This window comes from Electrona antarctica (genome assembly GCF_951216825.1).
Source record: "Electrona antarctica genome assembly, chromosome: 11".
Lineage (NCBI taxonomy): Eukaryota > Metazoa > Chordata > Actinopteri > Myctophiformes > Myctophidae > Electrona > Electrona antarctica.
Genome location: NC_136792.1, coordinates 37,435,974 through 37,457,371, shown reverse-complemented (window position 1 = coordinate 37,457,371; position 21,398 = coordinate 37,435,974). Strand labels below are relative to the sequence as shown.

The following is a 21,398-nucleotide window of genomic DNA, read 5'->3' as shown; positions in this document are numbered from 1 at the left end:
GAAGGCGGGAGCTCAGTCAGTTGGAAGGTGTGAAATAAAGTTGCTGAATGCGAGCTGAGAGCTGTTCCCAAATTGCATCGTTCCCAAGTAGGCCGGTGTCCGACAGGCACAGGTCTAGTGTAATGTTAATTAAAACAACAAACACTACGTGCCTGCAGCACGTGGCAGCACAATGCACACACGGGCCATATCATTTTAACTAATGATCAACATAATATAATAAATGGCTAGAATGATTAGGAGAAAATGGAAGCCACTCGTTTCTGTTTGAGTAGCCTACTGCAAGATAGGCTACTAGTACTCACCACACAAGCCTTGCCCATCCATGAAGTATTCAGACATTTCATCATCATAGACTTATCAACCAACCAACCAGAGAGCTCTACCTCCCCTCCACAAGCCCGTTGCTATCCAACAGTCAGCTCGGTCACCATTCGTTTCCCTACACGTTCCAACCCGACCATCAATTCAACACTTTTACCGCCAGCTGTGCGGTTTATGCTCTACATAAAAGTATGAGCCATTCAAGACATGTGCATTCTCATCACCTTGTTGCACCTTGGCCTGCCCACTCTGGAAGAAGTGGAAGGCGTCCGAGGCTTTGGGATTCACGTGCTTGACGACAGGGAATATGTTCAGGATGTCCTCCTCTGTTAACGCAGGCTTGTGACGGCTGTCAAAGTTGTACTCCTTGATCAGAATCTGCCAACGGGACGGAGAAAAAAACACACGCATGGCCATCATCACAAAGGAGAGGAAAGACCATCATGCATCACATTGACCGTGTATATAAAGACCATCATGCATCACATTGACCGTGTATATAAAGACCATCATGCATCACATTGACCGTGTATATAAAGACCATCATGCATCACATTGACCGTGTATATAAAGACCATCATGCATCACATTGACCGTGTATATAAAGACCATCATGCATCACATTGACCGTGTATATAAAGACCATCATGCATCACATTGACCGTGTATATAAAGACCATCATGCATCACATTGACCGTGTATATAAAGACCATCATGCATCACATTGACCGTGTATATAAAGACCATCATGCATCACATTGACCGTGTATATAAAGACCATCATGCATCACATTGACCGTGTATATCGCTGCAGTCGGGCAGAAACATCACATTGACCGTGTATATCGCTGCAGTCGGGCAGAAACCTCATCTCCATATTTTGAAAAGGTAGTGTAAGTGACATTCCTTTCCCAACGCCCAGGACGAAGTTCTTTGTCTTTTCTATTAGTAACTCTCGCCGCTCAGGACGAAGTATTGTCCAAAAGACGAAGTTTATTGATATGAGAATGGATCGCATGGCTCCATAGCCCAAGAGCGCCTGTTGGGCAATCCTCGGTGTTGCGTAAGAGTGAGACGTCATCGAAAAACTCCCTCCCCTGTTTAGCTGATGAAAACGAAAATCTTAAAACATTCATAACTCGCGATCTAAATCATCCCGTCTAATTATGAAAAAAGATCCTGTGTTAGACGGCGCTCCGCGGTCCAGTCGCTAGTCGCGATACATACATTTATTATTACCTCCCGTTGTTGTCGATCGACTCTAGAGTGGTGTGGCTATGGTTAGCTGCTACACACACATTCACAACAACATCCGGTCCGTCCGGAAAAGGGGTCTGTGTTTATAAATCGAATGGGCGCTATAATGTAATGGATTACACATGCGGTTTCCACCAGACGGTGACGATATATAGTACAGTACAGCATGGATACAGTGTGGTTACCTGGATACCAGCTTTGATGGATATTTCTCTGAGTACAGTGGTCTTCTGAAGGCCATATTTCTCCACTGCCTGATCCACACTTTCACTGTAGAGGAAAGAGAGTGAGTTTGTTGTCACCTACAGTATAATAACTACACACCATGTAAAAACAAAACTACACACCATGTAAAAAAAACTGTGCATTTTAACCCATTTTGACCTGAGATCAGATTCTAAAAATGTCTTCTACATCCTGACAGTTTTCTGAAAAAGCTATGTTTCTATGTCAGTCGTTCTTCGATTTTTCAAAAATAGCAGACCTACAAGCTCATCTACAAGCTCATAGCGCGCCACCGAGTGGCGCGCTATGAGCTTGTAGATCTGCTATTTTTCAATAGCTAAAGCATAACATAATGCTAACACCAAAAGGGATTCCCGCCCAAAATGGGTTAAAGATGGCATGCAGAGTATAGAGGTTGCTAGGTGCCATATTAAATCATCATAGCACCAGCTATACTGTATCATAATCCTACCATGCTGACATTGAACTATGCATACCGACTTCCAAAACATACTTTTCAGGATTCAAAAGTAGCAGATCCACAAGCTCAATGTGCCACGTTTTGAGCTTGAGGATCTGCTACTTTTGATGCTTTTGTGTGACGCAGTGGTATGATCTAGTAAGGCAATAATGTATGATGATCTACGAGCTGATCTACTAGCCACCAACGAAGATCAGCTATTTTTTACAAAGACATTTTGTGTAGATGGAAGAAAAGGACAGGAGCTAGTATAGAATGTTGCGGTCATTCATGCATTCATTATAGAGCCCTGGGAGACTCTGGAAAAACAAGTACATAGGTTTTTAAGTGGTTAAAACAGTTTGTGTAGCTTTTAACCCATTGATGCCTGGTGCAACCTATACGTTGTTCTACCCTTGATGCCGGCGCTCTCTCTGTGTCTCATCAGCTATTGTTATAATTTAGCTATTGAAAAATAGCAGATCTACAAGCTCATAGCGCGCCACCGAGTGGCGCGCTATGAACTTGTAGGTCTGCTATTTTTGAAAAAACATAACTATTTAAAAAAATAATGAATCAAAATTTGAAGGTTTTCAGAAACCTTAGGTCAGGCCCTAGAAGGCGTTCCCAGATGCAGCCTCAGGTATCAATGGGTTAACAGACGCAGGGGTTTACCATTGCAGTTGGAAGTGGTAATAGCTCTGGGACTCGGAGACGATGTTCTTCCACAGCTCGCTGGGCGTCAGGCTGGCCCACGCCGTGTTGTCGCCGCCGCCCGGGACCCGGTTGCGACGCTTGCGGTTCTTGCGGCGTGACACCAGCTCGTCTGGTGGCAGGTGGGCCACGGCGTCGGGGAAGGAGCTCAGGAAGCAGTTGAGGAAATGGCTGACAGCTGCGGAGAGCGCAGACAACTCCACCCCCTTGAAACAGAGGTTTTATCACGTAACGGTTTAAAGAAAAATAAAATCTCAAATCCCAATCTGTAATTTGTTAAACTGAGTGAAAGGAGATTTCCACACTAGAGCCATTAATTACACAATTAGTACACCATGTAGCTTCTGAACATTCTATAGCTAGTTTGACCAATTAAAACACTCTTTAATCTAATCTATTGCTAGTTTGAACACTTCAATTAACCTTTCATCCTAAAATAATTAATAACCATAAATCGGCACAGACACATTGTGAACTCATAGATAAGCTATTTATCTATGAGTCTACTTCTGTGGAATCCAAATGACTTAATCCATGAGATCACGCACACACACGCACGTGCACACACACACACACACAAAATGAAAGCACTGATCCAAATGGCACCAACCTGGAGGTATGTCTTGAAGATATGTTTTGCACATCTGGTGATGAGCTCAGTGACTCCTATTCTCTAGAGGCACCGAATTGGAGCAAGAAAAGAACATTAATATAAAACAATAATACAAAATTGCTGTTCCCTTGCATTACTGCAGAGCATTTCCTTTGCCTCCAGTCCAAATTGATACTTACATAGAAGTGTTCCAATTGGGTCCTGGCTGGGGTCTTGTCCACAAACTCTAGGATGGTGCCCAGATAGCGGATATTGATTCCCCGCTGGTGCAGGGCCTCTGAGAGTGTACTGCCGTCCATGGGCAATGCACTGTGGTCTAAACAGTCCTTCACCTGGACAGTAAAGCACAAAGACACCCACAAATTAATCTACGGTAAAATGATGTGACTTCAATATCAGGGAATATTTGAAAAAAATGTATACATGCAATTTGCATGCAATGATAAAAATAATTATACCAGTTAGGTTAGGGTGTTGGTACAACTCTGTGAAACATTGTGGTAAAATCACATGGTTTTATATTATAACATGGTTGCCATTGGCCAGTTAGCAGCCAAATTCAACCACAATTTTAACCCAAAATGTTCTGTTGCTAACCAAAAACTAGCATAGTAGGCTGTCAGAATTATGTACTTAGGTACTTCAATGCGCAATTAGACAGTGTCATGCAATATGAACCCATGTCAAATTACAATAACATGCAGTAGTGGAAGTGCTTTGCCACTGACCAATGAGGGGATCTGGCAGGACACCAAGAAAGCAGCAGCATCCTTCAACAGCTGTTTCTGTTTGAGAATGTCTTCAGCACCATCTTCTGGGAAACGCACTCCTGACACACACACAAAGCACTCAAAGGTCATCTCTTCTCTGAGCAAATACCATCATTTTATCCTCTCTCAAGCATTCTAATTACACATAAAAGAAACTACACAAGAGCTGTAGGGAGCATTATTACCAAAAACGTATGTTTGTCACTTAAAGTAAACCAATGGTGTTTACAGGGATAAAGCAAAAACTAATTTAACAACAATTTAACATTTTTGTCCCTATCTGTGATTTGTGCGTGAAACTGTGTGAAAGGAGTCCTCCACACTCCACCACTGTTTCCTAAACGATAAAAGCACAACATGTAGAATTAAGTTGAGATATTATCATTCTAATTTCTAAACCTAAATTTTCTTGCTATACAGCTTTAACCTTTGCTTTTATGAAAGACCATTAGGGTTTTTATGGAAGTATAATCCATGTGTTTACATCATGGTGCATGCAGCGAGGGCAGAGCTCTGCAGGGGGTCTGTGGAGGTTAGGCACAGAGCTCAGGGATCCTCTCCAAAAAAACATTTAACTCTGCAGAGGGCCTCCGCAAATCCAGTCCGCAGTCTCTCCAGAGGTTATGAGCGGCTAACAGTACAGCGAAATACACTCCAGCCTGCTTACCGTCAGAAATCTAGAAACGCTCCATTTGTCATATACTGTACCACTAAGGCTTTGGTCAGACGACAGGCAAATGTGATTAGTTTCTCAAACCTGATCTTTAGGACGGACTGTCCACACAAGTGCAAGTGCTCAGATTTAATTTATGTATTCACTCTCCGAAAATACCCGATCTACAAGCTTCTACGCATCGCTCCGGATATATTTGTTGAGCAACACCGTAGAACGGACTTCAGTGTCCCAAATGTCCAGACTGAGAAACGTCTTTAGAAATCAAATCTGAACACATTTTAAACCACAAAGGAATGTGGTTTGAATCTGATTCCCCATTGGTGGTTTGTACCTGGGGAGAAGATGTCGGGGTTGAAACGGATGTCAAATGAAGTGCTGCTGATGGAGCCCACGGCCTTGCAGGCGTTGAGGACCACCTCACGACTCTTGGGGTCTGGATAGGATACCATGAAAATCAGTTCGGGGACAAGAAGTACAAGAAAAGTTAATGGTGGTAATTTAAACCAAAACTTGTATGAATTGATGACTTCTGCAAAACAAAAAAACAAAACCCCAAACGCCCCAGAAAAAAAAACACCACCACAAACTTGCATAAAACCACGTTTAGAAATTAGGTCGGAATCGTTTACTGAACAAGCAGATTACGGAGGTTTATGGTCAGCTGGGTGCATGGCATGCAGATCATCAAATATCAAGGGAGGATTATTGTGTTTAAAAAACTCGGGACCAGTTCATGCACACTCCCAGTCCCATCGTGGGCTGAGGACTGAGCAGGAACAGCTAACAAGGTTGACAGTTCTTCATACAGAAGTACCAACAATCTACCACATGATACAATACAGTCCATTAGACATGTACCCACAATCTACACACTATCAGACACACCTTTCATTTAACCACTTTCAACCCAACTTTAAAAAATAGCAGACCTACAAGCTCACAATCTGTCACATTTTGATGTGTTATAAGCTTGTAGATCGGATTTTGATTGTAGATTGGCTATAGGTGTACCTACACACCCATTAGTAATTTGCAGCTATGTTGCTTACGGTACATCACAGTCTACTATGAGGTCAGTCTTAAAGGAACAGTGTACCATACGCTTCGGAAGGCACTGGCTACAACGCTTCTGATGCAGATGTGTGAATGCAAAAATCTGAACCAGAACACAGACTACAAACAGTTGAATCTATATTACTTTACTACATGCTACTACTTATCCACCAAGGTAGCTGTCCCCGTTTTGTCCCAGCCCTCCACTAGCAGTGGAAGCTGTTTGGTTCAGTTTGACGTACCAATACCAGATCCATCTTCGGCAACTAAGGACTCCGCCAGCTGTTTGGCCTGGGCTAACCCTGGGATATTTTCCTCAGCCTCCTTACCCTCCAGTGGGCTCACACACCCCCCGTTCTGAGTAACCGCAGCAGGGGCCTCCAAGGGCCCATTGGTGGCCGGCTTGGGGGACACTTCTTCTGCAGGTGTCGCATCATCGACAGCCTTGTCCTTTTCTGCGGGGGTCTCTGTGGCGGTGGTCTCTTTGTTGGCTACGGTCGCCGTTGGGGTGCCCGATGGTGCGGCGCTCTGCGTCTGAGTGGTGTCATCGGCGTTGCTCTCGGTCAGAGTCTCCGTGGAGGATTCAGAGTTTTCGGTGGAGCAGTCTGACGTTTCTGTGATGGTAAGAAGGGTGGCTGTCTTCATCTCCTTGTTGGCCTTCTGCTGCATGAGCTGGAGCGCTGCCATCTTCATGAACAGCAGGTATCTGGGATTGGAGCGGAAACACAAGTCAATCAGCACACCTTTTAAAATGAGTGGATGTATTGAGTTCTCACACAGAAGATCCTGTGATTTGTTTGTTTATTTGGATCCCCATTAGCTACTACCTTAGTAGCAGCTACTCTTCCTGGGGTCCACACATAAAATACATTACAATCAATACAGTCATATGAAATACATTTTACAAGACTGTAAGAAAAACAGTTAAAAAAAATAAAATACAACTAAATATAAAACAAGTGATTAATAACATTGCATATATATACAATTTCAGTTTGAGTAGCCTACCGTTACAGTATGAAATATTTTAAACAGTGCTCAATGACTCAAAAAGCAAGTGACATGAGATATTTCTTTAACTTATTTTTAAAATCTGATTTACTTGTTGCCTGTCTGATTTGTGATGGAAGACTATGCAGCTCTTTCATTGCTCTATATATTACTGTGTGTTGCATTGCATTAGTTTTTGAGATGGGAAACGTAAAAAGACCTTGTGCTGAATGTCTAGTATTGTAGGTGTGTTCATCAGAGCTGAACTTCAGCCTGCAATACAGGACAGCCGGAACTTTAGATGTAATAATACCTTTGACAAAAGACAGCAGGGAAATATGAAGTCTGTCCTCAATCAGTGGCCATCCCAAAGTGGCGTGCATTCTGTTGGTGTTTGTTCTTTTTGTACAGCACAGAGCAATACGTGCAGCTCTGTTTTGGACCAATTGTAATTTCACTAAGTCCTTTTTTGCAGCACTAGACCATACCATTGGACAATAATCCAAATGAGTGAGTGCCAGTGTTTGCACAATTTGGGGAATGCATTGTTGTGGTATATATTTGGAACATCTCTTAATAACAGACAGACTTCTTCCCATTGCTGCAACAGTCTTATCAACCTGCTTTGACCATGTTAATTTACTATCACTATCTGTGATGCTGAACATAAAGAGTTATGTTTTTAAATATTAATTTGTTTTAGTTAATTTAGTTTTTCATTTTGGGGTTTGGTTCCAGGTTAGTTTTACGAGTAGTTTTAGTTTTGTTTTAGTCTTAGTTTTTCTGGTATTATGACAAAAGGCTCGAATTATAGAAGTTGGAAAAGGTAGGATTAAAGAACAGTGACAAACTAAAAAGATGATTATTTATTTTAGCTTCAGAAAGATACGTTTCCTCTTTTGAATTAGTAATTTCTATAATAACCCTCAAACACACACTGTACCTGTGTTCAACGAAGGCCTCGATGAGCTCTTGGCGCAGACAGGCCAGACGGTGACGGTGCTGGCGGGGGAAGCCTTGGCGCTGGCACTCTGGAGGAAGCTCCTCCCCCTCCACGGGTAGGAAATTCAGGTCCGGGGGGAAGGTACGCAGGAGGTCCAGGATGTAGTGGCGGCCATCGTTGCCAATGATGCCTTTACACTCCACTGAAGAGCACAGGTCCACAGACTCCTCCTTCTCGTTCAACACGCCATGTCTCTGGACCTGTGGACATGGAACAGTACACAGCAGACGATACAACAGTCAGGTACAGGAGACTCTCTTTCATTTTTTTATTTCCATTTCTGCTAAGCACCAAGCTAAATATGCTTAGATGATTTTGATTTATATTGCATGACTGTAAAGACGAAACAGAGGTGAGACGGCTTTATATTTTACTCATGATCAGAGCTGTGTATAGTTATGTTTCCGTACAGGTGTTAAGGCTCTGTTCAAATGATGTGTAGCAGAGTCTTTACAAAGAGCCAACATGCACAATAACAGCATCCTGACTCTGTTTGACCTAAACGGAACAATACCTGGACGGGGACCAATATATGCTATATACTGTACATAGCAACAAGAACCCCAAAAGGGGTTCCCATCCTGAATGGGCTAATTAGCGTAATTGGTAACACTCCTTATTGGGTCGCAACGCAACGTGCTGTGATCGATAATTTTCTGGCACAACAGCACCACTTTTGCCCCTACTGGTACTCATAGTCACATAGGTTAACACGGACATAGTCACACAGTCACATAGGTTAACACGGACATTGCTGTTCCTTGGAGTGGTTGCACCACTCAAAAAGGTTACTTGGAATAAATAGTGTCAAAAGCAGAGCGTAAGTGTTTGGCTCTCCTGACCTTCAGGGGTCTGCTGGTCTTCTCCAGCAGCTCCAGGTACTTGCTGTGCGACACCACCGTCTTGCCGAAGTCAATGGAGCCGTAGATGACGCTCTGCTCCTGCTCGCGCTCCAGGATGCCCGGGATGATGGACTGAGCTGTGACACGGTAACCACGGTAGTCCACCACCACCGTGCCCAGTGTGTAGAGGCCCTCCACGTCCACGGCCCCGTAGGCCCGCACGCCGTTCAGGTCGTTGGTGGGCGCCGCGTGGGCCGCGGCGTCGCCGCCCAACTCGCGGTAGTGGTCGCGCACATCGAAGCCCAGGCTGAAGAAGATGTTGTTCCAGATGAACATCTGCATGCGCGTCTCCTCGCCAGGGTTGATGGCCATCACGTTGCCGTCGATCACCGCCATGGCGCCGCGCGTGGCGGCCGCAGCAAAGTCACTGTGGACCTGCAAGGTGGAATAAGTGGCAAATAGAAATACTGAAAAAGATGGTTCATAAAAAGGTATGGAAGTTTGAAGGAGTTGGAGGGATATAATCAAACTATTTAGGTGAGAAATATGCCATGCAGTTACTAGTCTGGAACAGCCACCGTGATTCTAGGGTCTACAATAAGGGTCACCAAATTTGGAGCGACGCCCGTCTGCATTGTAGTTTCCCCAGGATTTTCTTTTTGAGCCGAATGTGAACAAAAATACAAGCCTGGGTACCGAGGCTGTGCAGTTACTGAATATTGATTTTATTTTCACATTTACAACATCTAGTATAAAAGTTATCAAAATGTGGGAGATTCCATGCAGCATAGTGGAGTGGATCGTGACGCAGTGACCATTCTCTCCGACGGCACATTTTACTATCGTCTCAGCTTGCTTGTAACCTCAATGGAGGCGATACCAAAAAAGTACCAGGTACTATTTTTGCCAAATGGAAGATCAAAAGCATCAATTTCAGTTGGAATCATGCAGTGGAAAAGTGCCTTAAGTGCTCAAATCTGCTGAACCAACACTGTTTGCAGTACCTTGAATATGGCTCTCTCCCTCAGCAGGCGCTCAGGCAGGTTCTTTCTGGCCAGCTCTCTGGTCGTCTGCAGCTCCTCATTCCAGTCTCTGGTCTGGAAACATTGCCATATCCAGTGGTAGAAAAATTGCTTTCGTCAATAGTTTGACAATGTTTGTTAAACCACTTAAATCCTTGATACTTAGTAAACTAATACTTAGTTGACTAGTTGAGCTCTGTACCGGGCCCCCCCTTTTTTTCCTCAACACCAAATCACTTCACCGAAAATAGCCCATCGTCACGTTGTGATGCCTTGTAAGCTTGAAGATCTATTTTTGGGGTGAATGTTTCCCCCCAGAACACTAGAGATGCTAGGGTTCTTTTTTACATTTGTTTATTGGAAGTTTTCCTTATACAAAGGCATTGATAAGAATAAGGATTTAACATTTTACAAAATAAATAAAATTAAATGAAAAAGAGAACACGTAACAAAATAAAAACAAGCAATGTTAGGGTTTAACCCATTTTGGCGGGAACCCCTTGGTGTTTTAAACATTATAATTTAGCTATTGAAAAATAGCAGATCTACAAGCTCATAGCGCGCCACCGAGTGGCGCGCTACGAGCTTGTAGGTCTGCTATTTTTGAAAAATCGTGAAAATATTTATTTAAGAAAACTGGAGGATTTAGAAGAATATTTTTAAATTTAAGTGGTTAACTACTCTTCATGATACAAACTGCCGAGTTACTTCATAGAGCATGTTGTGTGCCTCCTACCTGTCCAGGTATGTGCTCTTCGTAGCCCAGGCGTGAGGTGTAGGCGTCCTCCGCTCGGACACAGTCCATGGCGTGGTCCACCTGTGGCGCCGTCCAGCTGTACACCTGGAAGGGTGTGGCTATCCTTTCAAACGGGTGCCTCTGGACTCTAGAAAGCAAGAAGATATTATGGATCATCTGAATGGTGCTTACTTTGCGTTTAGTGCATCCCACTCCTTTCTAAAAAACATAATGCTTTTAACCCATTTAGGCCTGACGTCGAAATAAAAAAAAATGATGCCGCATTTTCAAAAATAGCAGACCTACAAGAACAAAAATAGCAGACCTACAAGATCTGCCATTTCTCAATAGCTAAAGTATAACATAATGCTTAGTTAAAACACCAAAACGGGTTCCCGCCCAAAATGGGTTAAAGGATGAATTTGTAGTCTTGTTTTCCACTTCAAGTTGCAAACTACAACAGAATTAAAACATGGAAGACTAGTAAGCAATGTCTTGATTTAGGTGTGCCCAGAGCCATGTGTGTGCTAGCATAGACAGTGGTCAGCAGTATTGGCAATGCCCATTAACACACCTAAATCTACTCTAAAGGTTCTTGCCTTTTCTTCTGTAGGGCAGTGAAGTTCTTCTTGAATGCTGGACTGATCTGGCTGAGAAGCTCCACCAGAGAATGGCTCAGGAAGCTGGGGTTGGCTGGCTTGGGGTTGAAGGTATAGGTAGTAGACCTGGAAAAAACACAAACCATTATAAAAGCATTATCACAGGTTAGCTCTACTGAAGTCTTGCCGTTAAATTGTTTCCCACAAAAGGTTTTACACTAGAAGAAACCTTGCCCAAATTGAGAGACATGCGTCATAAACGACTGATATCACAAGGTGGCCAAACAAAGTCTGAGACCCAACATTGGAGCCATGCCGTTTCCACGTGGATCCTGAGATCCACATGATTCAATTTTTATCATTGTGTTTGTATAACTTTGTTACCCAGGCCGTTACCCATCCACTTTGTGCCTTGTCACATATTGCCTTTTTATAGCTTTGAGCTCATTACAAAATTATCTCAGGTCAACTTACATAGAAATAAGGAGCTGCAAATAGCAAGTGCAAGGACAAGAGCGTGCTGAGAGAAGCATAATAATTAGCACTAGAGGTCATGGCCGCCAGATGTCAGTGGAGGTAGGTTTCTTAGCAACAAACTCTATCGACTCGACTGCACAAGGAACAGAGTCGTATTTCTGTAAACTATAATGCGAACTAATGAGAACCCATAGTTCCAGAGCCATCATAGGTCAGCAGCCCATCTCCTGTTTCACATAAACTCAAACTTCAGCATATGCCGGTGTCGCACAAAAATAGCAGATCTGCAAAGTATTTCATTCTTTTTACTAAAGTTAAAAGTTGTTAATGGTCTCTGTAGGAGCCATAATGTGATTTATGCCTAGTCAAATATTATTGTTGACAAATAAAATGCACACTGAATTGATTGATTGGGCGCTGCATGGTATTGGGTGGTGGGAGTGATCACCAGAACGGGGGCGCTGCCACACTAATTTGGCGTCTACCCGAGCGTGGGAGCGACTTTTTCTGTCGACCACATAAATGCAATTTAACATCCACGTTTAGGCAACATCATTGCTGGGAACTGTTAAATGTTAATAAATGGTCAAAAGCACATGGACTGGAGTGGACCTGAATTATTTGCATGCGGCGTCACACAGTATTTCATACTCTCATGTTTAGCTCCTCGCGGCTTTTGAAACAGCCTACAAAACAGCCGCAACAGTCTCAAAGGGGACATAGAATTGAACTGGCATATTAATAATGTGGAGTAACATGGAGGTTGTGACTGACTGGTTGAGGTAGAAGCCCCGCGTGGAGGCCGTGAGGCTGATGTGCCGTTCCTCCACCGTCACCATGTACAGATACATGAGGTCTCCGTGCATCTTCCTGTTCCCTGGAGGCGGGTTCCAGCCACTCATGGTCAGGACCTTCAGGCACTGCATGGGCTGGTGGGACAGTAAAGCTGCTTACATGAATGCTACATAAAATAGCATGACTGGAGAAAAATGTGTATGGCCAAGTCCTACTATGCAATGCGATTTGTGGACCAGAATAAATAACATTTTTCCACTTTTAAGAACAGAACAATTCATTTGATTTTGGCCAGGCATAAACATTCTAGTCACTAGGATGTTAGAAGTCACATTTGAATCATGCTCAATTAGATTAATTTTGTTCTTATCTCACAGTACATCAACCTGTAAGCCTGCGTATCATTTTTATTTTTTATGATTAATATTATAAAAAAAAATTAAAACACCCCTGTGAAGTGAGGGGCGCTCTTATCATCGTACATCATCATGACGCAACATGTTGATTTGCTCGTCCACATATGATGTACATTCTCCATTCATTGTCAATGGGAATTTAATGTTTGTGTAAGACGAAAATCTACCTTAATAGCTGAATATTCCTTAAAAAAAAAAAGGATACTCAGTATACCAACTTTCTTAACCCCGAAATGACACAACCAGAATAGGGATGCCAGGGGTTAAGCAAAAGCTTCACATTTCTTTCACCTTAACTAACCCCAACCTCCCCGTTTACCTTCCATTCTTTGTTCGGTGGCTGGAGAGGCACCAGGGGGCGCTCTTTGCTGCCAGGGAGGATGTGCTCTGGGGGTGTGCAGTCAATCTGCTCCAGATCACTGCCCTTCTTCTTTCGCTTGCCACTATCTGCAAGTAACAGCCATGGAGGAACGTTAATTTACAGTAGATCATGGATTAGAGCAAGATAAAATCTCACGACGGCAATCCTTTGTCCTAATGTGCGATTTGTGAAAGGAGTCCCACACACGTTGTGTAATTAACACAAATGATGTTTTTAGTAATATTATTCCTGCTATTCTAAATACTGCAAACCAGGTGCTTTTATGAAATATCCCAGACCAAAAGGATTTTATGGAAATTGCTTCTAGTTTGACCACTTCATATGCTCTAATCTTCTTTTTTTTTGCGGCTCTCGCCTTTATTTTTTTTATAGAGGGACAGACATTAGGCTGACAGGAAACGGGGGAGAGAGATGGGGGAGTGACATGCAGTAAAGGCCGTCGGGATCGGGAGTCGAACCCGCGGCACATTGCCAGACTTGGGCTACCGGCCAAAGTGCCTGGACCCATATGCTCTAATCTTAAAATATTAACCAAAAACGAGCGTGCATTGAGATCTTGTAGATCGGCTATTTTCTCTGAGCAACATGCTTCCATATAAGCCATGCTAACTTCCATGGAAATAGATAGTCTGAAATGAGTCGTGGTGACTGAGAACTTTAATCCATGCGTAGATGCGAATAAACAACATGACCTACTAATGAGGAAAAGGTTATTGTCTTTGCATTCTGTGTGGGCATTAGGGGTGCAACGGTTCACTTAGCCCACGGTTGGGTTCGTACCTCGGTATGGGGGCCACGGTTTCGGTACATAAAAAATAAAATAAAACTTAATAAAAATGTTAATAAATAGCAATAAATGTTTTTTTATTATTATAATTTTATTTTCGCCCTATCCAGACACACTCCAGTATTTAAGGAAAAAAAACATCTTATGTCGCCATATACTGTGCCTTTCAATATTATACTCAAGGGGAAAAAAATCACCCTATGCACTCACACACATGCAGCGGCAGGGAAGAGAAGGGAGAGGGCAGTGTGCCCACTGCTGCGCAGAGAAAAATGTAAACACAAGTTTAGTTTACAATTATAGATCCACATTTAATCTCTGCATAAGTATTTAAGGATATGCTTATAATGCTTACAAGAAGAGTTCCTATATACAGCCAATCAGCCATGGATTATTTTGTTGTTTTTTTAAATACTTTTAATGAGCTCCTGCTGCGAGCACAACAACGTCAGGTAGGCTAATCAATATGATCATGTATTAATCCGATGGTGTTGCCTGACGAATATAGACGATCTACAGGCTCCCAATGTGTATTGATGCTTGTGGATCAACTGCTTCCAAACAACACCAGGTGGATTCACTCGCGGGTCGAAGGGAACTCTGCAGTGATGCTTTATTTTTCTTTCCTTTTTTTTCTCTAAACCGAAAAAATTGCGGTCCGTAAATGCGTATTGAACCATGCAGGGCGTACCGAAGTTACCGAACAGTTCGGTTTTAAACCGTAAACCGCTGCACCCCTAGCCCTAGTGGGCATTGTCTTTTGTCTCACGGCGTCTCTTCCTCCCCTGATGCGATTCTCTCGGGTTCACATTCAAGCCTCGAGTGTGATTGGATAGTGGACATATAATGAATGGATGTTTTTAAATGTAATTTCTTTGGAATGTTGTGCTTTATTTATATATGCGAGAATAGAGAGACGGGTAACCAACGGAGAAGAGACATGTACCGGTATGATATTATGACAGAGACATGTACCGGTATGATATTATGACAGAAGTTAGATTCGGAGGTCTTTGCAACCGATCTGTGGCTGACCTAAGTTTTAGTCTGGGTTTTCAAATTACTCTGCAATCGAACCCGAAAGCCCCTCGTGACCACGTCCCTCCACACCATGTCTTAAAAGACGTAACTGCCTCTCACAACCCATCAGCTAATTGTTTTCCTTTTTTTGTGGCTGATGGCTGTTTTAGCCTCAGAAGGTCAGAATGAACAAGGATTGGATTAGAGGTGACAGGATGACTTCACAGCAGGACAATTTCACCAAGCACCCGATTTACATTTATTCATTTGTCCGTTCATTGAGATTAACCCATTTTGGGCGGGAACCCCTTTTGGTGTTAGCATTATGTTATGCTTTAGCTATTGAAAAATAGCAGATCTACAAGCTTGTAGGTCTGCTATTTTTGAAAAATCGAAGAACCACTGACATAGAAACATAGCTTTTTCAGAAAACTGTCAGGATGTAGAAGACATTTTTAGAATCTGATCTCAGGTCAGAATGGGTTAAACAGCAGGCCATGGTGAACAACAAACGGCTAAAGTGAAATGTCCGGCTCTAGTTGACGCCACGCCTATTCAAAGTCAAAGTCGTACACTTAGTCCGGCCAGACACTAAATCAACTTACTTCAAATTACAATTTAACCAATTTAGCCGTCGGGTTCTACGAATGCACACACACACAATGCATATTATATCAAAGAAATGCATGCATCTAATGGCTTGAACATAACTGTGTATTTTTGGCATGAGCCACATGAGTTTATTAGGACGCACACACCTCCAAGGTCTCCATCGGTGAAGAGGCTGAGGAAAGACAGAGAGTTGCAGTCCACTCCATTATAGGCATCCGAGGGGTCCAAGCTCTTCAGCAGGTCTCTGATGTGACGCACGTGGATACGGGCCTCGCGCACCGTGTAGGGCTCTGAAGAGGGACAAAACAAACACCCGGTTATTCACTCATCGCAACGTGCAGACCTCTGGCTGAGAAAACACTTTCAATGAGCAGCCATTTGATACAGACTGAAGGTTCTGAGGTCACATTTCATGACGTTGTGACCAAGGACTTAAACCTGCGCAACATGCATGGAATCCAAAATTCCAAATGACTGAAATCAGTCCTGACGACTGAGAACTATTTTCGTCTTTGGCCAAGATTTCATAATTTCTCGCAAAAGATACAGTGGTCTCTCCCTCTCTCTTTCACAGTTTTACCTATAACTGCACCGATCTCCGTGAAACTTTGCATGGACACTCCCTAGAGGCCGAAGGAAAAACCTTTGACCTGCATTTTTCACATCTGCCTTTTATAGCGCCACCAGGAGGCCGACATTAGTAAAACAAATTTTCCTACTAGACTGAGGAATAAATCCCACCCTTTTCACATTGGCCTGTTATAGCACTGGCCACCAACAGGTGAATTTTTGCAAAACACAAAATGCCTCAAATCATGAATTTGAACATCCAATTGCCATCAAAGGCGTAAGAAGACATGGCACCGTTTTCACATTGGATTATTATAACACCAGCAGGAGGCCACAATAACCTGACCTGGTGGAGACCTGTGCTTCGAGGAGCACTTTTTCTACTTAGTCTCTGTGGTGATGTTCTAATTAAAAAATGGTGCAAGAACTGCTGAAACGAACTTCGACAAGCAACTACAGCTTTTGTGTTGTGTCATCATAACCTGTATTGATTTCCTTCTAAGTTCTTACTGGTATGATTGGTTAAATGAGCACTGCCAGTTCCTTTGAAATCCACTGTGGTAATCGTCCGTCATCAACACCATTCAATGCAGCCAATATAGATATTTCCACATACTGACGTTGTTGCCAGCCATTGTCCGATGTGGCGTTGGTCACGTTGTCCGACTATTACTAACCGTAACGGCTAAATCTAACCCTAACCTCAGTCTTAATCGGCCACGTAATTCCTTAACCTCAGATGTAAGGGCCATGTAAGTCAGTTTCACAATGTTTTCGCATGTCCTGTCAGCAGAGAGTGTTTGGGTGAGTCAGTAGGATACAACAGCAGGGACAACACAGAAATGTGTGAGGGGAGGAATTAATTGACTTAACGACTACATTGGGGAGAAAAAGGGGGTTAAAAAAATAATTGGAAGGGGGGGAAAAAAATTAAGAAATGATTGGTTAAAGATGATTGGTTAGTGTTTTATTTTCATCTTTATTTTATTATTGACATTCCACTTTTATTTGACGCACTTTGTGGCTCTGAATGTCTGTGAAAGGAGACTGTACAAATACATTGTTACACTGCGTTTTTTCATTTGCCCCCGCAAACGCAATGACGTTGTGTTGTTCTTATTGAAATGCCGAAGCTGCAAAAAAAAGTAAGTATGCTGTAGGCTTTACAGGTGCAAAATTACCAACCACACAAAAAGAAAAGGATTGGTATTTGGTACCTTCAACAACCTTGAGCAGGGATCCCTCCTGCAGACCTTCTATGGACTTGAGCTCAGCGAAGTTGTCCAGCACGTTGCCGTCCAGCTGCAAGGAGAAGCATGTGCGGTGGCAGGTGTCCTCGCGGTCCATCAACACCTGGTGGATCTCCTGAACCATCTCCTGAGGAGACACCTGATGGGACACAGAGACGTACTCATCCATGATCTGTAGGAGTGTGTGTGTGTGTGCTAATCTACCCGAAATGGCCAACGTGTACAGTGACTCGACAATTTAGCCAAAGGGGGCTAATTTTCTGTATGTCTCACTAACTGCCTCCGGATACAGCGGGACTTTATATTTTGAAGGTCCCGAAATTCACCCCAAAATGAACCGGAAGCAAAATCGTCTAAAGCTAATGTGGCTATTGTTTTTTTATACTGTAAGTCATCAGAAGCGTTAATATTGTAACCGCGAGGTAGCGACGATTTAGTAATGAGCCACTAACACCATGTTCAAACACCTCAATCTGAGCCTCAATTTAGAGAAAATGATCTTGGTTTTATGATCGCGGTTACAACGGCGGTTGACGGGGGGGGGGGGGGGGGGGGTCATTTAATTGACGGACCACAGCAGAGCAGAGCGTTACCTAGCGACAGGGACGCTGCTAGAGGGTGGATATCTGAAACTATAAAAACCAAAAAGACGTTAATACGTCAACGGCAGCGAGCACCATCGGCAGTAAAATATTAAGATCCCACGTTCCAGGCATAAAATCCTGCCCAACAGCTCATTTGGCTATTCATGTGCAAGCATGTAAATGACAATGGCTGCCACACTGCAACGCCGCAGCGAGGAGCCACTGTGACTGACAACAGCTAATGTTATGTAACTGTCTGGAGCTACAGAAAGCCAGAATAAAACAGTGATTGAACCAACAAAAGAACGTCGGAAACGAACGCAAACAACGGCCGTGAGGTTCTGACACTTTAAAAAAATAAAAAGGAAAAAGGGGGTGGGGAGGGAGAGGCAGATGCACAACGGAGACAGCGCTTGTTTCACCTGGCAGTTAACACGCCGACGCCCGGGGTTATTTAATCCATTAAATCAGAGCGCCCAGCGAGCACATTTAGCGACGGACCAGGTGCTATCCCGGATGTGGCTGAAGAAGCTTGATGTAGCCAAAACACTCCGGAGGCGATCGACAACAACGGGAGGTATGATTCATTCTAACGCGACTAGCGACGGGACCGCAATGGGCCGTCTAACACATAATCTTTGCTTAGAATTGGACGGAATGATTTAGATCAAGAGTTATTCACGTTTTAAGATTTTCGGTCTCGTCGGCTAAAATGGGGGGGGGGGGGACATTTTTGATGACGTCCCATCGGAAAATAACATCGATTGTTGCGCAACAGACACTCCAGGTCTGTGGAGCGATGCGATCGGTTTTGATATTAATAATCTCCGTCCTTTTTATCAATCTCCGTCCTGAGCGATGGGCGTTACTAATTGATTGAACGGAGAACTCCGTCCGTGCCGCTCAGGGTGTTAATGATACTCATGTGTGTCATTCCTGTTTACCACTATTTTACAATGAATGAATGGCAGTGAGTGAGCAAGGACCAAACACACAAGCAAACGAAAAGAAAGCCATTAAATGGCTTTAGAAAGATTCCATGGCCTAACTCTGTTCATGTAGTATGTACAATAATATGTGGTCTTCACTGGTCTAAGTGGTAATAGACATGTACATGTACATGTATTGTGAACATTTACAACCACAACGTCAAAGTAACACACACACACAGTACCTGTAAGTCAAAGGGTTCCGCGCCAGGGGCTTGGATCTTGACAGTGAACCCGGTGTCCTGGATCACAATCACTTCCTGCTCATTAGAATCGTCCCCGTCCTCGTCTTGCTTGGACTCCGCCTCCTCCGTGTGCTCGTGGTGTCCGCCGCCATTCACCATGGCTGTGCCGGCGCTGTGCCCTGAGGTCCAAACAAACAAACAAACATGCAGTCAGTCAGTGGAACTTGACATCCGACAGACACAGGGAAGGCAGAAATCATCTGATCAAACAGCGTGATCGCGCTCAAACAAGATCCTATTCAGGCCACCTCATCCTTGAATCTGAAAGTATGAAACAATGGTTGAGAAATTCTATTTGGCCACCTTATCATCCACCAGACAGTGCTGCCAGGCAGGCAGGCAGCTAGGTTATATATACACACAGAGAAGCAGATGACAGTAGATGACCTTACCTGATACACTGTGAAATATTGATAAACGGGAGGAGCGAAACCAACAGAGCACAGCTATGGTGGTATGCAGCGCCCTCTTCAGATCAAACATAAAATAACTGCATCACACACCGTTCAGATTTTGAGACAGAAACTGGAAAAGCCATGATAACAAATTAATCAGTCAAAATAAACTGTCTACTAGTACTACCCAAATGAACACAGCAGGTCTACCTCATTGTTGACACAGAAATACTAATTATACCTGAAACTTTCTTTAGGAAACTTCCAGCCATCACACACCCAAACAACTGAATTCAATAATAGTGGCTCTGATGGAGCATGACTACTGTAATAGCAACTTGTCCATCATACTATTCCAACAACTACAATCTTGTCCATCATACTACCAGTATTCCAACAACTACAATCTTGTCCATCATACTATTCCAACAACTACAATCTTGTCCATCATACCACCAGTATTCCAACAACTACAATCTTGTCCATCATACTATTGTTGCAACAATGTTTGTCATTCCACAGTGCAAGGATATGCTTAACTGCCAAGTGTCAAAAGTGTAATGGTGATTAATATTAATCTTCTATGAATTAATTCAGCACAATGACAAAAACCAAGCTACTGAACAAAAGGGCTCACAACAACATGTTGTGAGTAACCACATTGTGGCAAATATACTGAGGACTGAGATAGAATAACTATGCAGAGCACACTCACTGAGATATATCATTCATTTCCTCACATTATTAACCAAAGATCTGTTAATATTTATTTTTATTTCTCCCGTTGCCAAATCTTTCTCAAAGTAGTAACAGTCAAGGGTCAAGGCGACTGGGAAATGTCAAGTTTGATTTCTGACAGCCTGCCAGACATTCGAACACTCATGCATGTGGGGGTTGGGTGAACACCCATGACAGAGCCTAGCATGTGGGGGTGGGTGGGTGGGCGGACAACTGTTTTCTCTTGTAGGGGGACGACAACAGCCGACATGTCCTTGTGAACCCACCATCAAGGGTAACTGTGTCATGGTTAAATGGGAGGGGCTAGAGTTGAGGGTGGAGTCTAACAGCTGGTCCCAAGGAAGGAAGGTGTTTGAGGGAAAAAGGCTGTGCTCTGGCTACCAAGCACAATAGCCTTAAAGCACACACACACGGGACAAACGGAGTCAGGTGTCGTCTGTTGCAAGATGTCTTTTGTTATGTTCTTCCCTTTCAAAGTCATATGAAAAGCCTGACATATATAAACCTGCCTTTCAAATCCTGAAGACGGAAGTGATCTTCACGGGTAGTCATGATTAATGATTAATATAACCAATTTCTAATCATTACCCAATTCTCATTTTAGAATATATAAACACACAACATACTTCTTTGGAAGTGAGCTGAGAAGGTATTGCTTGGTACTGTGCTCACACAGTACAAAACACTGATGTTGGCCTACAAAGCAACCAAAGGTATGGCACCCGCATATCTTCAAAGAGACGATATGTACATACCATCTACAGTGGATATGAGGCTTATAATATATGTACAATATTGGCCAGTATCAAACACAGTTTGCAACTGTCTGTAAATTACAATCACTTGCAAAGTT

The 21,398-nt window shown here is 43.2% G+C and overlaps 1 protein-coding gene across 3 annotated transcripts in view; it reads right to left on the bottom strand.

The window, feature by feature from the left end:
- cluha (clustered mitochondria (cluA/CLU1) homolog a) overlaps positions 1 to 21,398 on the bottom strand; it is a 40,157-nt gene that overhangs the window by 8,070 nt on the left and 10,689 nt on the right. For 2 of the 3 annotated variants that reach the window (XM_079514209.1, XM_079514211.1), the window contains exons 2-19: positions 19,353 to 19,531; positions 17,562 to 17,733; positions 15,921 to 16,064; positions 13,293 to 13,420; positions 12,537 to 12,691; positions 11,286 to 11,411; positions 10,687 to 10,834; positions 9,933 to 10,025; positions 8,929 to 9,363; positions 8,027 to 8,286; positions 6,336 to 6,799; positions 5,372 to 5,473; positions 4,323 to 4,423; positions 3,774 to 3,926; positions 3,592 to 3,654; positions 2,943 to 3,187; positions 1,768 to 1,852; positions 549 to 702 (exon numbers count right to left, since the gene is read on the bottom strand). In XM_079514209.1, the coding sequence (XP_079370335.1) occupies positions 549 to 702; positions 1,768 to 1,852; positions 2,943 to 3,187; positions 3,592 to 3,654; positions 3,774 to 3,926; positions 4,323 to 4,423; positions 5,372 to 5,473; positions 6,336 to 6,799; positions 8,027 to 8,286; positions 8,929 to 9,363; positions 9,933 to 10,025; positions 10,687 to 10,834; positions 11,286 to 11,411; positions 12,537 to 12,691; positions 13,293 to 13,420; positions 15,921 to 16,064; positions 17,562 to 17,733; positions 19,353 to 19,531 (3,207 nt within the window). The remainder of the gene's footprint in view (positions 1 to 548; positions 703 to 1,767; positions 1,853 to 2,942; positions 3,188 to 3,591; positions 3,655 to 3,773; positions 3,927 to 4,322; positions 4,424 to 5,371; positions 5,474 to 6,335; positions 6,800 to 8,026; positions 8,287 to 8,928; positions 9,364 to 9,932; positions 10,026 to 10,686; positions 10,835 to 11,285; positions 11,412 to 12,536; positions 12,692 to 13,292; positions 13,421 to 15,920; positions 16,065 to 17,561; positions 17,734 to 19,352; positions 19,532 to 21,398) is intronic. The other variant, XM_079514210.1, reaches the window with a different exon arrangement.